The sequence below is a fragment of the Squalius cephalus genome (genome assembly GCF_949319135.1).
Source record: "Squalius cephalus genome assembly, chromosome: 18".
Classification (NCBI taxonomy): Eukaryota; Metazoa; Chordata; class Actinopteri; order Cypriniformes; family Leuciscidae; genus Squalius; species Squalius cephalus.
The window spans coordinates 29,583,579-29,597,881 of NC_137139.1; the positions used below are offsets into that span (position 1 = coordinate 29,583,579).

General features: G+C 34.9%; 2 protein-coding genes across 4 annotated transcripts; both read left to right on the plus strand.

Moving 5' to 3' along the window:
* Window positions 1-4,730: 4,730 nt before the first annotated feature.
* On the plus strand, window positions 4,731-6,801 carry g0s2 (G0/G1 switch 2). The gene is made up of 2 exons (XM_079849349.1): window positions 4,731-4,955; window positions 6,161-6,801. Exon 2 carries the CDS (start codon window positions 6,178-6,180, stop codon window positions 6,508-6,510), a length of 333 nt encoding a protein of 110 aa, XP_079705475.1. The 5' UTR covers window positions 4,731-4,955; window positions 6,161-6,177; the 3' UTR covers window positions 6,511-6,801.
* Window positions 6,802-8,163: 1,362 nt separating this feature from the next.
* On the plus strand, window positions 8,164-13,876 carry otud3 (OTU deubiquitinase 3). Of its 3 annotated transcripts, XM_079849351.1 has the most exons (9): window positions 8,167-8,271; window positions 8,483-8,555; window positions 9,180-9,446; window positions 9,537-9,685; window positions 10,662-10,774; window positions 10,852-10,974; window positions 12,721-12,838; window positions 12,918-13,111; window positions 13,203-13,876. In XM_079849351.1, exons 3-9 carry the CDS (start codon window positions 9,241-9,243, stop codon window positions 13,365-13,367), a joined length of 1,068 nt encoding a protein of 355 aa, XP_079705477.1. In that variant the 5' UTR covers window positions 8,167-8,271; window positions 8,483-8,555; window positions 9,180-9,240; the 3' UTR covers window positions 13,368-13,876. The 3 variants fall into 3 exon arrangements, with proteins under 3 accessions (XP_079705476.1, XP_079705478.1, XP_079705477.1); XM_079849350.1 differs by lacking the exon at window positions 8,483-8,555 and having other exon boundaries at window positions 8,164-8,271; XM_079849352.1 differs by lacking the exon at window positions 8,483-8,555 and having other exon boundaries at window positions 8,164-8,271; window positions 12,721-12,829; window positions 12,927-13,111.
* Window positions 13,877-14,303: the final 427 nt, after the last annotated feature.

Genomic DNA, 14,303 nt, shown 5'->3' on the forward strand with positions numbered 1-14,303 from the left:
TAGTTTTCTTACTGGTCTAATGTTTGTACTTTTTTGCATGCTTAGATCTAATTAAAGAGGCCATATTATGCCCTTTCACGAACTCTTAAATTTGTTTTTAGTGTCTACTACAGTAGATTAGATTATCGTGCTTGAATGTTTAAAAAAACAGGTGTGTTGTGATTGGTCAATCGCTACGATTGTGTTTGTGAAATGTCCCGCCCCTTACCATAAGTGTGAATTTCAACACACTACTAACTAACTCAACCAGGCCTCGTCCCTTTATTTGCGTGTTCCTTGGGCGGGAAATATTTAAATGAGGAATATTGTGACGTGTTCATTCCCGGAAGAAAACTCAAGATCACAATCAAGGCATTTCAGTGTGAATTTTGTAACTTTGCAGACCTTTTTCATGCTCAAACAGCAACATTACACACTAAAAAAAGCTGAACATGTATAAAAAAAAAAGCCTAAAATAGGTTCTCTTTAAAACCTGTTATTTTCAGGCTGACATGCATGTTATCTTTACTGACATTACATTCAAATAGTGTGAGAATTGAAACTTTTAGATGGTCCCAGTAAACAAATAACGCCTGCCCCCCATCCAGCATCTGACCTGGACTCCTGGCTGACCTGTAGACGTTATGCAGGTCACTCACCTGAGCTCAGATTAGCATGAGACTTTAGTCATCTTACTGCTGAGTGTGTACTAATGCACGAGGACACACTGACACTGCTGACATTATGATTGGTCTTACTGTCAATGAAATAATATAAAAAGTAAATATTTGGCTTTTTTTTTACATTATAGGGCATGTTTCAATGTTTGATTCAAATAATTTGGGGCATAGGCATTTTAAAAAGTTTACTCTAACGGTATGTTTGAGCTTCATAGGTGCATTTACTGTAAATGTTTAATTAAACAGCGTTTTTTAAGCATAGACGTGTGTGTGTGTGTGTGTGTGTGTGTGTGTGTGTGTGTGTGTGTGTGTGTGTGTGTGTGTACCTGTTTTTCTATCCCGGTGGGGACTTCAACCTGAATGCACATGGGGACTCATGGGGACTCGTGTCACAGTGGGGACTTAAATAGAGGTCCCCATGGGTAAACAAGCTTATAAATCATACAGAATGAGTTTTTTTTTTAAATGTAAAAATGCAGAAAGTTTTCTGTGATGGGTAGGTTTAGGGTTAGGGTTAGTGTAAGGAGATAGAATATACAGTTTGTACAGTATAAAAACCATTAAGTCTATGGAGAGTCCCCACAAAGATAGTAAACCAGACGTGTGTGTGTGTGTGTGTGTGTGTGTGTGTGTGTGTGTGTGTGTGTGTGTGTGTGTGTGTGTGTCATTAGGCACTAGGATTCAAAAGTTTGGGGTTGGTAAATTTTTTTACAATGTTTTTGAAAGACATCTCTTATACTCAACATTTGAATATATTATAAAATGTAATTTATTCCTGTGATCAAAGCTGAATTTTCAGCATCATTCCTCCAGTCTTCAGTGTCACATGATCCTTCCGAAATCATTCCAATATGATGATTTGCTGCTCAAGAAACATTTTCTTATTATTAATTGTGAAAACAGTTATTCTTTGATGAAAATAAAGTTAAAAAGAACATAAATTATTTACAAACCAAAATCATTTGTAACATTATAAATGTATTTACTGCCACTTTTAATCAATTTAATGTGTTCTTGCTGAATAAAAGTAGCCTATTAATTAAAAAAAAAAAAACTTCTGACCCCAGTCAGCTCACTTAGCCAATATTTAGCTTTACACTTTGCAGATTAACATCAAAACAATTGGCATATCTTGACATTGTTCTGAGTCGTGTTGATGTTAAATACAAAGTTCTGTCATGAAACTCTAGATGGCGCAGGCTAATAGTCCTTAACTCAATCTGCTTATAATCACATCATTCTCTAAAGGGCGCAGCTGATTGGTTCCTGCTGTATCAGTAGCCAATGAACTCGCTGCTCAATGAATACTGGTCAGCATTTGCTGTAGCAGTTGCAGTGCGCTTTCAGAAACCCTTCACCTTCCCCAGCTCCACCTGTACAGATCTGATACGGGTAATTCATGTATATTGTACAGCAGCAACGTGTCTTGTATGTATTGGCAGTAGAGTCCCGTATTCGCTCTGCAGCAGCAACAATAACAGATAACAGATATTCCGCCAAGACCAAACTTATCAACGTTGTCATATTCATTACCATGCCAAAAACTCAGAGAGTTGTCGTGACAGAAATGAGTTTCTTCCTATGTTACAGTGTGAACTGTCACGTCTGCTGCTCCAGCACGATCTGCGCGTGTTGAACGTGGTTTCCCAACACTGTCTGTGCATCTAGGGAAGAGAGCATGGCACATTTCAGAGCCAAACGGGTCAAAAGTGTCTGATGCGGCAGCATATCTACAGTGAGTCCATTACCCAACATTCATCTGCCTTCTCACCTCATGCAAGCAGCCTCATGAGAGCCACAGCACTGATGATTCTTACTCCATTTTAAGGATATGCTTGAGTTGGGATATTACTAAAAGTGAAAGGTCAGCATGTTTGCTGTTTAAAAACACCATATTAATGCAAAATCATTGATGCAGTGTTTATAACCTATTATTGAAGAAAAAGATATTGCAGTAGCTTAAATGATTATTGGCATTAATGGCATATTGTGTTCTGCTTTTGAACTATCGATAACTTACTACAGCACAAAAAGTCCTAACCAAAAGCTCATAATTGCTTAGAAATTAAAGCAATTCCCCTTTAAACTTCATAAATACAGCATCATACCATTGCAACGCCTTAATGTTAATTTAAAAAATGAAGAGAATACAAAAATAAAAAGATTAAAAAGAAGAAATATTAGGTTACACTTTATTTAAATGTGTATTTGTTACAATGTAATTATACATTTAAGTACTGATTAATATTAATTAACTACATGTACTTACTATAGGATTTGGGTAGGATTAGGATTTGATTGAGGGTTAGTTGCATGTAATTATTTGTAGTTTACTGTTATTACTATGGTAAGTAAGCCCGTCTAAATCAGCCCAATGGAGGTTTCCAATAGAACGGGTGAAGGTATCTGCGTGTTCCTGTCTTTCCGCGTGGCAAAGTAATTTAATTCCATTTAAGCTTTTATCTGACTCCATTTTATACCTGACTCCATTTTATCACGATCTCGAATTTAGGTTAGATTGACAATTGGTTATTGGTCAATTATATAATAGTTTAGCAATACATTTGATTGTTAGACAGAAACTTCTTTCACATGGAAACATTTGCTAACAATGGGAATTTGCATTCAGAGTTTACACCTTTTTGGGAGCAGAATGCCATTTGTCTGGAGGACCCACCCCTTATATGTGCAAGTTATCTCTAAACTCTTAAGAACTTTATTACCTTTTGGATTACTTCTTTGGGAATGAGACATTTGTACCAGTCGCACTGAGACATTTCAAATGATACTAAACATGTATAGTACTGTATGATAATTATTCACACTAAACCATATAGATGTTTGGGTGAATATCTGGTGATCTCAGCGTGAGAGAGAGTCAACATGGGGGAGGTTATTGACTCGGGGATGCTAGTTTCTCAAGAGAGAGTCAAATGTTAATTTCCAGGAAGGTCCTTTGTCTTCTCGGTAGTGGTCGTTCCTCAACCAGACTGCCCGGCTTTTAAGTGTTACCAAATTGTATTCAATTGAACAGCTCATTTTTAATTTGAAATACTTTTTTTTTTTTTTTTTTTTTTAAGCAGTTAAGAACCATATTAGCTTGCAATGGATTTTATTATTGTTTCTCTTATTCATCAGGCTTGTTAAAATAAGAGCATGAACAGAGGGCAGTGGAGTAAAGGTCATCACATCGAATGATGTGGCGTCTCTTATCAGGGTCTGATTTCCTGTCTTAAAACAACAAACAGTATTTACCTTACCAGTATAGTTTTCTGACAGAACATTTCTGATGCACCTCATGTTCTTTTTTTTACTATTGTAACACTTAAGGTACACTATATACAGTATTACTATATTTATTTGCACATTGTATTCTGGAAATACTGTTATTTTTGGACACATACCATGGTAATACCATTATTCTTTAAAGTGTCCTGAATCCATTACCTTAGCCTTCAGGGTCACATGAGATAAGAAATGTTTCTTGATTGCAAAGCAGCATATTAGAAGGATTTCTGAAGGATCATGTGACACTGAAACTGAAAATTCTGCTTAGCATTACATGAATTAAAATATCTGAAATAGAAAACAATTCTTTCAAACAGTAATATTTCTCAATATTACTGTTTAACTGTATTTTTCCATTAAATAAACTCAGTGTTGGTGAGCATTAGAGACTTTTTTCAAAAACATTTGTACATTGTACAGTACATTTTTGAATGCTTTTAGATCTTTTTCTTATGTTTTTGCTTACAATAAAAGGCTACTACTATAGACCTATTCCTCACATGTCTATGTTTACGTCTCATATCATCTGCCTTCATCTGGATAATCCAGACCTATTTGTTGTTAAACATCACACTGTAACGTATTTTACCGCTCCACATAATACTATACAACTTATCAGTGAACTCTGAATCTGTACTAAGTTCTGAATCACCAAGTTCTCTGTACTAATAAAACCTCTTCAGTTTGTTTACACACACTCCTCACGTAGAGTGCGTTTTTATGGCGTGTTCACGTGACCACCAGCACACAGGTTTCCTCCAATGTCTTTGTGTAACTTGGCAGACAGGGTTCATCATCTGGTCAGCAGACCCGGAGACACTCACCGCTCACATGAAGCAACTTGGACAAAAGTTGCATCTGCTTTCCAGCCTCATGAATATTCATGTGTTGTGGGCGTCAACCTTTGCCCACTGGCGTTAAATAGGCAGAGCATCTGTTCCTGCAGCACCCACTGAAACTCTGAGCATAAGGAGTTATCACCTAAACGGGTTCTTCTACGTCTTGCAAGTAAGTATTTTATATATTATAGAAATAGGCCTACAGTTTTTAGAAAGCTCACATTTGATGGTTTTCAATTAAATAATTGTTTCTTAATTTCTTTTTTCTCAGTTACGTACGTTTCATGTTTCATCTTAATTAGAGTTTATTAGATTATTTTAGTGTCATATGTGTTACCATGATGGGGTTTTGTATCTGACACTGTGCACCTTCTTTAATTTGATATTTACCTTAGTTAATGGTAAATTTACTTGATGATTTTTTGATTAATAATGTTGCCTATAGTCTTTATAATCTGTTTTAAGGTGGTTGGCAGTAGCTTATATAATAAAAGTAATAATAAAATAAAAAAGATTTTATTAATTTGGTATAGTCCAGTTAATGAAATATACATATTTGTTCTGTGAATTCATATTCAATATGCAAAACTTAAAATGCTGGGTAACACTTTACAATAAGGTTTAATTTGTTAACATTAGTTAACTACATCACTAAAATCAAACATTGTATCTTAACATTATTGAACCTGAACTAAGATGAATTAAGTTGTATTTTTGTTAATTAATGTTGACAAAGATTAATAAGTATTGTAAGGAATGTATTGCTCATTGTTAGTTAATAATAGTTCAAGCATCAACTAGCCTTAACTAATGGAACCTTATTGTAAAGTGTTTCCAAATGTTGCTTTCAGGCCTTAAAAATAAGCTTTGCTTCCCTGAGGTTTATTTTCTTAAAGGGACAGTTCACCCAAAAAAGAAAATTCTGTCATCATTTACTCACCCTCAAGTTGTTCCAAACCTGTATGAATTTCTTTCTTCTGCTGAACACAAAAGAAGATAATTTGAAGAATATCTTTTATTCAACCCCATTGACTTCCATGGAGAAAAACGGAAGTCAATGGGGTCCATTCCAACATTCCTCGAAATATCTTCTTTTGTGTTCAACAGCATCCATACAGGTTTAGAACAACTTGAGGGTGACAGAATTTTCATTTTTTGGGGTGAACTATCCCTTTAATGCATATTCCTGGGCACCATATACAATTTTGAGTTTATTTCATGACATATGAAAATAAACTGTTTTGCGAACAGCGTTTAATGTTGATTTTAAGATAAGCCTTCATACCAGCAGTATAGGCTACTTATTAATGCAATTCAGTTGATTTTGTTATATGTTCATTTCACGACCTTTGACGCTCTTGCTTCCTTTCACAGAAGTAACACAACTGAAAATGGCCATGCATGAGATCATCCCTTTTGCTAAGGAGATGCTGAGGTCCGGTCCCTCCAAAGGCTGCCTGAAGGTCTACCTAGTGGGCGGCACGTTCGCCGTCCTGGGAATGGTGAGCGGTGTAGTGCAGGTCGCCGCTTCCCTCTTCCCTGACCACGAGGAGCCGGATTTTGGGATGCTAAAGGTGCAGGAGATCATAACAGAAAAAGAGCAGGTCCAGGAGCCACAAACCATCATCCCTGAAGATGATGAAATGGATGCTGCGATGGAGGCCAAGGCTAAGGAACTGCCCATCAGACAGAGGCGGATGAGTTTCAGAGCTCATGCTTCATAATGCTCGTGCCCTGCCGCTGTTTATGCCTACATGACAAAAGCTGAGCCAAAATGAAGTTCTGCTTGTGCACTGACCCGTCATGAGGAACCGTATGGACCCAGTTATTGTACTCAACGCTGCAGAGCAGCACGGAGAGGGAAACGACTTGAAAGTTTACGACTGTTACGTATGTCTGTTCAGATGGTGTAATGATTTTTTTATCAGATGATAACTATTTATAAAGGATGTATAAAAGTCATGTGTAGAGTGTGCTAACTTTTACTGCCATTAAATAAATTCACATTTGCTCAATCTCTGCATCACTCTGTTGTACTGTAAGATGATACTTTGATTCTGCATCAAATGAGGGTGTTTTATTGTTAATGTCATATTAAGAGTCTTCTCTCAGTTGTGCTTTTTGTGGAATTAATTCATTTATTATTACATATACATGCTTGCATATGCCTAAGGAGGAAAATCGGATAAAGGAATCTTCTCTGTTCGCTCTGAAAATGGTTTCTTTCAAGCAAAAAAAAAAAAAAAATTATGGTGATTAAAATATGCTACAAATATACACTAAAAAATAAATAAAGTTTGTATATGTAGGGAATGACACCTTTTCAACCTTATAATTATTATTATTATTATTATGAATGCACTGATACTATTTTTTCCAGAACGAGTCCGATACCGACACTTTAATTTTTGGTACTTGTCGATACCGATACCTGTATTTTCACTGCATTTGTAATTATGAATCATATTAGTTGGCTTAATTTGTTCAGCAAATTTTCTTGCTTAATTAAGCCTTAATTAGTTTCTGTTACTTTCACTGTTTATATCATTTAATTGCACAGCGCATATTTAGAGCTGTTTCAGCAGGGCTCAGTGCTGAGGATTGTGTCAATGCTTCAGATGTTTAGATACTAGTGAAATATCATAATTCTCTATTCGTATTTAGATAGGCTACTACAGCAAAAACTACTAGCGTAATTAATGTGAATTTAAAACATTATTAAAGACAAGTAAGCAATCAGTAATAAAACAAGAAGAACAAATAATCAGGTTATAAATAGCACAAATAAATACAATAGAACAAAGTAATCAAATGTGAAATATCATTGTATATTAATCACTGTATTGGGTGTCGTTTTTCTCAGCTCGCGCACCAAAGATGGTACTAAATTTCATTTAATATTCTACTAATTAGATGCATACTTCATAGACAGCTTTCTTTTTTTATCCCCATTATACTCTCTGTTGTAAGTGTTTCATTGTCTGGACACAAACACTGTACACACACTGCGTAGTATCGGTTGTTGGTATTGGAGCATTTTTATGAGTAAGAGACCGCAGTATCGGCCCGATTCCAGTATCGCTATCGGTGCATCCCTATATTATTATTATTATTATTATTATTATTATTATTATGGCTAGACTACGATTTAGAATTCATAATCCAAGAACTCATAATCCAAAACATTATGTGTGTGAGAAAAACACATTTATGTTTTTTCTCACACAAATAATATACTCAAACAACACTGCCAACAATAATAACCACATTTATTACAATTCTAGTAATTTTTAAGAGAAATAATCTAATTTAAAACATATATTTTTAATGACTTGCCTCGGCCGTGCCTTTATTTTGAAAGCAAAGCCGGAACCGGAAGTGAGGCCCGGGCTTCTTTAGGAAGTAAACAAACTCAGACTCAAGAGTTAGATTTACCGGACAAATTGTCGTGCTGTGATCGTGTTTCTTATTGTCAAGCAAACAATGTGAGTACAGTTGTATGACACACTTTGACTCTCTGTTCTCTTCAACAAACATTCTCATTCTGTCGTTTAATCACTGCCAAATCTGAGAGAAACTGTTTATCACGCGACATTTCTGACACATCACGCTGCTGTTCTCCTATCACTCTCTGTGTGATATTTGCTGTACATGACTCTGAACTTGTTCTTGTTGGATTCATTACTTAATTTTAAGTACTTCATAGAGACAGACAGCAAACAAACATTTCACATCTGCAAACATGATTCATTGGTTTCAGTGTGTTTAGGTGAGTAAATACATAAGCACAACACTACATATATCCATCCACTGTTAATGACATTACCATGAGAGAAAATGATATATATAACGTTTCAACATTTATCTATCTATCTATTTATCTATCTATAATATGGTATCAGATCATACCTGGGAAATAGGAACGTTTTATTAATTAAAAAACATAATACTATGTAATATTACTATTGTTACTGTGTGATTTGACAGCACCTTTTGGTTACACTTTATTTTAAGGTGTCATTGTTACAGTGTAATTATATATTTAAGTACTGAGTAATAATGATTAACAACATGTACTTACTATAGGGTTAGAGTAGGATTAGGTTTAGGGTTAATTGCATGTAATTATGCATAATTTACTCTTATTACTATGGTAAGTACATGTAACATATGTAACTGTAAAATAAAGTGTTACCCAGTTATTTTGGTTTTAGCCACCACACATTTAAACCATTTGAATGTAATCCTACATTCATGTACTATTAATTATTATTAAATTATGTTATTTGCGGAAAAAGATATGCTAACTGTGTTTATTTTGATTTTTCATTTTAAGCACTTCCCCTTGTCATAACTGATTTTGTGATGTTGTGAATTTTATGATGTGTTTTAGGTCTTGCGTATGCGATAGATAAACGGCTGCGTCATCACTGAGTGTAATACAGCGCATCATCATGTCAAGGAAACAGTCAGGAAAGCCCATAAAGGGCAACAGGAAGTATGAATTGGAGAGGAAGAGAGACGAGCGGGCGGCCCGTCGGGCTCTGGCCAAAGACAAAAAGAACAGGCCTCCAGGAGGGGAAGATGGAGAGGAGTTTGTCAGCTTCTCCAACCAGCTTCAGGCTCTGGGTCTCAAGCTCCGAGAGGTGCCTGGAGACGGGTATGTGTGGGCTTTTGTCACAGGACGATTGTGATGACCATATACGGTTCTTTAAGGAGTCAGGCCTCTGTTTCTCATGTTGTCCCGCAGTAACTGTTTGTTCCGGGCTCTTGGAGATCAGCTGGAGGGACATTCGCGGGGTCACCTGCATCTGCGACAGGAGACGGTGCAGTACATGACCACGCACAGGCAGGACTTCGAGCCCTTCGTTGAAGATGAAGTGCCGTTCACACAGCATTGTAAGAGAAGTCTCGAAAGTGTGTGTGTGTCTGTTGCCATAAATCCTCTTCTGGTCAAAATAAACTGGACTAAAATAATCAGATTGGATTGTAACTCGCATTAACTTCAGAAATGACTGTTAATCGTTAATTAATTAGTGGTTTTTGCTTAGTCAAGGATCACTATCAATATTGCTCATACTTATGGTTTATACTTTGAAAAAATAACTTGTCCCACATTATTTTTACTTCAGACATTTGACTTAAGCCACTATAAAACTGTTAAAAAACAACGTTAATTGAAAAAAATCAACATTAAAGGAATAGTTTACCCAAAAAATAATAGTCTGTCATTATTTACTCACCATCATGTTGTTCCAAAGCCGTAAGACATTTGTTCATCTTTGGAACACAAATGAAGATCTTTTCAATGAAATCTGAGAGTTTCTGTCCCTCTGTTGACAGCTTTGCAACTACAACACTTTTACGCTTCAAAAAGTTCATTAAGAGATCGTAACTTTTTCAGCTGGAAAAAAGAAAAAACCTTCTGAAAGTGATTCCAATTATATCATTCCTCTGTGGCATTATCATTATAGTTGTGATATGTGATATATTCTTTTAAATTTAGATCTAATTAAAACAAATAAAACTGACAAAAATAAATGGTAAAATTACAAAAATGGAAAATATCAAAATAAAATCTCAAAATTGTAACACTGTATTGATGATATAAAAATGTAAAAAAAAAAAAAAACAATGTTAAAATAAAAAAATCAAGTTATAACTTTATATATATATATATATATATATATATATATATATATATATATATATATATATATATATATATATATACACATATATATACATACATACATACATATATACACATATATACTAATTGTGAGTGCTGTGTTATCCAGCTATTCCAGTGAATTCCTGCAGGAAAGCACAGTTATGTCATTAAAGAAATCCTTGTGATTTTTCTCTCTCTCAGTGTCGAACCTCTCCCAGCCGGGCATGTTTGCCGGTAACGACGCCATCGTGGCCTTCGCTCGCAGCCAACAGTTGAAAGTGGTTATTCATCAGCTGAACGCTCCATTGTGGGAGGTGATGGAGCATTAATGTATTTGATACATGTGAGTCTAAAGTGTGTCGTTATTAATGATTTTTTTCTTGCCATTTAGATAAATGGTACAGAGAAGCCGTCATGCCGTGAGCTACACATCGCATATCGCTATGGAGACCATTATGACAGCGTCCGAAAGATTGGAGACAACTCTGAGAGTCCGGCACATCTACGTATAGAGGTCTGTCTGCTAAACAAACATCAGACACACACACTGCCGTTCAAAAGTTCTTGATCGGTACGATTCTTTATGTTTTTAACAGAAGTCTCTTATGCTCACCAAGGCTGCATTTATTTGATTAAAAATACAGAAAAATAGTAATATGTGACCCTGGATCACAAAACCAGTCACATGTCGCACAAGTATATTTGTGGCAATAGCCAACAATACATTGTATGGGTAAAAATTATCCAATTTTCTTTTATGCCAAAAATCATTAGGATATTAAGTAAAGATCATGTTCCATGAAGATATTTTGTAAATTTCCTACCGTAAATATATAAAATATTTATTTCTGTTAGTGAATGCAGCACAATCGCGAACATAAATGGACAACTTTAAAGGCGATTTTCTCAATGTTTCGATTTTTTTGCATCCTCAGATTCCAGATTTTCAAATAGTTGTATCTCAGCCAAATATTATCCTATCCTAACAAACCATATGTCAGTGGAAAGCTTATTTATTCTTATTTATTATATTTTACTCAAATATAAATATTATATAATAAATATTATGACAATTTAAAATAACAGTTTCCTTTTTTAATATATTGTAAAATGAAATTTATTCCTGTGATCAAAGTTGAATTTTCAGCATCATTACTCCAGTCTTCAGTGTCACATGATCCTTCAGAAATCATTCCAATATGTAGATTTGATGCTCAAAAAACATTCATTATTATTATCAATGTTGAAAACAGTTGTTTTTTTCATGATTCTTTGATGAATAGAAAGTTAAAAAGTAACATTATAAATGGCTTTTACTGTAACTTTTGATCAGTTTAATTAATCCTTGATGAATAAAAGTATTGATTTCTTTTATTTATTTCCCCCCAAAAATAAAATAAATTCTTACTGACCCCAAACTTTTGAACGGTAGTGTTTAATGTTACAAAATCTTTCTATTTCAGATAAATGCTGTTCTTTTGAACTTTCTATTCATCAAAGAATCCTGAAATAAAAATGTAAATAACTGTTTTCAACATTGATAATAATCAGAAATGTTTCTTGAGCATCAAATCAGATTCTGAAGGATCATGTGACACTGAAGACTGGAGTAATGATGCTGAAAATCAGCTTTGATCACAGGAATAAATTACACTTTACTATATATTCACATAGAAAATTCACGCTGTAAATTGTAATAATATTTCACAATATTACTGGTTTTTTGTTTGTTTTTGTTTTTATCAAATAAATTCAGTCTTCAGTGAGCAGAAGAGAACCAAACATGGACATTTTTTGTTGTTGTTACCATTCAGAAATGTGGGGTCAGGTTTTTTTGGCAAGGACATATTAAATTGATCAAAAGTGACAGTAAGATTTCTATCTCAAAAGATTTCTGTCTCAAATAAATGCCTTTGAACTTTCTATGCATCAAATTATCCTGATTTAAAAAAAATATATATATTAAACAATAAAAATTATAGAAAATTGTTTCTTGATCATCAAATCATCATATTAGGATCACGTGACACTGAGGACTGGAGTAATGATGCTGAAACACAGCTTTGATCACAGGAATAAATTACATTTTTAATTATATAAAAATAGAAAACAAATATTTCACAACATTACTGTTTTTACTGTATTTCTTTTTTTAATCAAAGAAATGCAGAAGAAATTTTGATCCTAAGTGATGTAGGTGACCCTCGTTATGATTTACTAAGCTCTTATCATGTGACTTTCTCATCTTTTCTCTCGATAGAGTCTGAATAATTCCGGACGCTTTGGAGAGGGTCAGAAGGATAAGTCGAGAGGTGCCTCTCCCTCGCGCTCTCTCTCTGAAGATGAAGAGCTGATCTTGAGCGATCTCTGTGCCGACAGTCCGTCCGTTTTTAATTCAGTTTTAATTCTGTTTCCCTTTACTCCCATCATGCTCTCACCACTGTTTTGTGTCCGCAGGTCAATCAGACTATCTAAGTCAATCAAATGACACATCACAGATGTGCCTCAGTGATTGGCTGGAGTCTGAACAGAACAACCAATCATCACAGAGAGATTCGGCTTCAGGGACACAGCCTTTATGTCAAGGCATGCAGGCTGAATGTAGTGAAATCAAATCGCCAACAGAGGGCAGCATCTCACATAAACCCAAGGTAACTCAGATTGTTTTGAATGATAAAAATGTAATATTTGAGTTTCTCAGATGAAATGAATAACGTATTTGTGTATTTGTATCCTTTTTAGCTCTCTAATAAACAAAGGAAAGAGCAACAGCGTCTAGAAAAGAAGAAACGGCAAGAGGAGAGACATAAACAGAAGGTTATACAGGGCAAAGGGTCACATGACCAGAATCAGAACGGACCTGAAGCCGTCACTCTTGTTCCAGCGCTCAACACCCTGAGCATCTAGAGCAAATATGAACCCTGATCAGTGTTGCTCAGTTTTGGGTGGTCCGTACACTGTGTAATGATCCAGAAACGAATGTACAGGAACTGTGTTGTGTGATTGAGCGCGTGTTTCTTTAGCATGAGGATGGCATTGAGATACGTGGAGCTGTACGCTGTGCTTGAGATTGTTGGCGGTTGATTTTTTGTACCGAACATAGATTAATTAACCCTCATTAATGTCAGCTGACCCATCGGAGCTCAGCCAAAGAACACTTGGAAAGGGATCTGAAATATTGAGAGGAGAAAGAGTGTAAGATTAATGATGGACCACTATTTCAACCTGTTGGGGAATGTTTGATTCATTTGTTTAAAAAACTTTCGGTTCTGCCCCTACTTTCAGTTTTTGAAAGCTACTTAAGAATAGAGCATTCAAATAATCATGGTTTAAAATCTAGCGTTTCATTTCCAGACAGTTGGGGGACTTCATATTCTGCAGTGAAATCCTATAAATAAACTTTTCAAATGGGATTTAAATTGTGTAGTATTCAAATTTTATTCATAACAAGGGTGAATTTCAGGATCTCACATTTCACCTCAAAATATAAATTATATTTTGCTATGTAAAAATGCTATGAAGCACTATTTAGAGTTTTTGCATTTTATGACAAGTACTTTTATCATTCCTTTAACGTAAAATTATCAATTTAATTTAAGAATGTATACATCTTTTTTTTAACTATAACATCGTAAATGACTGCATTACAGGAATGAGAATCTAATGGGGGAAAAAATATTATTTGTATTTACTATGGGGTGAAATGTGACTGTCATTTGCCTTGAGCAAGGGAAAAGTGCTCTATAAAAAAAACGATATATTAGATAATATTTCTTATTTTTAGGAAATAAAATATAACTTTCTTAAGGTATAAATAATGACTTTATTACACAGAGGTTTAGA

What these genes read in the sequence shown, in the direction of transcription:
- g0s2 (XM_079849349.1), top strand. Translation starts at nt 6,178, where the DNA reads ATGGCCATGCATGAGATCATCCCTTTTGCTAAGGAGATGCTGAGGTCC.
- otud3 (XM_079849350.1), top strand. Translation starts at nt 9,241, where the DNA reads ATGTCAAGGAAACAGTCAGGAAAGCCCATAAAGGGCAACAGGAAGTAT. An exon ending in AGTGCCGTTCACACAGCATT is followed by an intron (nt 9,686 to 10,661) that starts GTAAGAGAAGTC and finishes TCTCTCTCTCAG; the next exon opens with TGTCGAACCTCTCCCAGCCG. An exon ending in TGAACGCTCCATTGTGGGAG is followed by an intron (nt 10,775 to 10,851) that starts GTGATGGAGCAT and finishes CTTGCCATTTAG; the next exon opens with ATAAATGGTACAGAGAAGCC.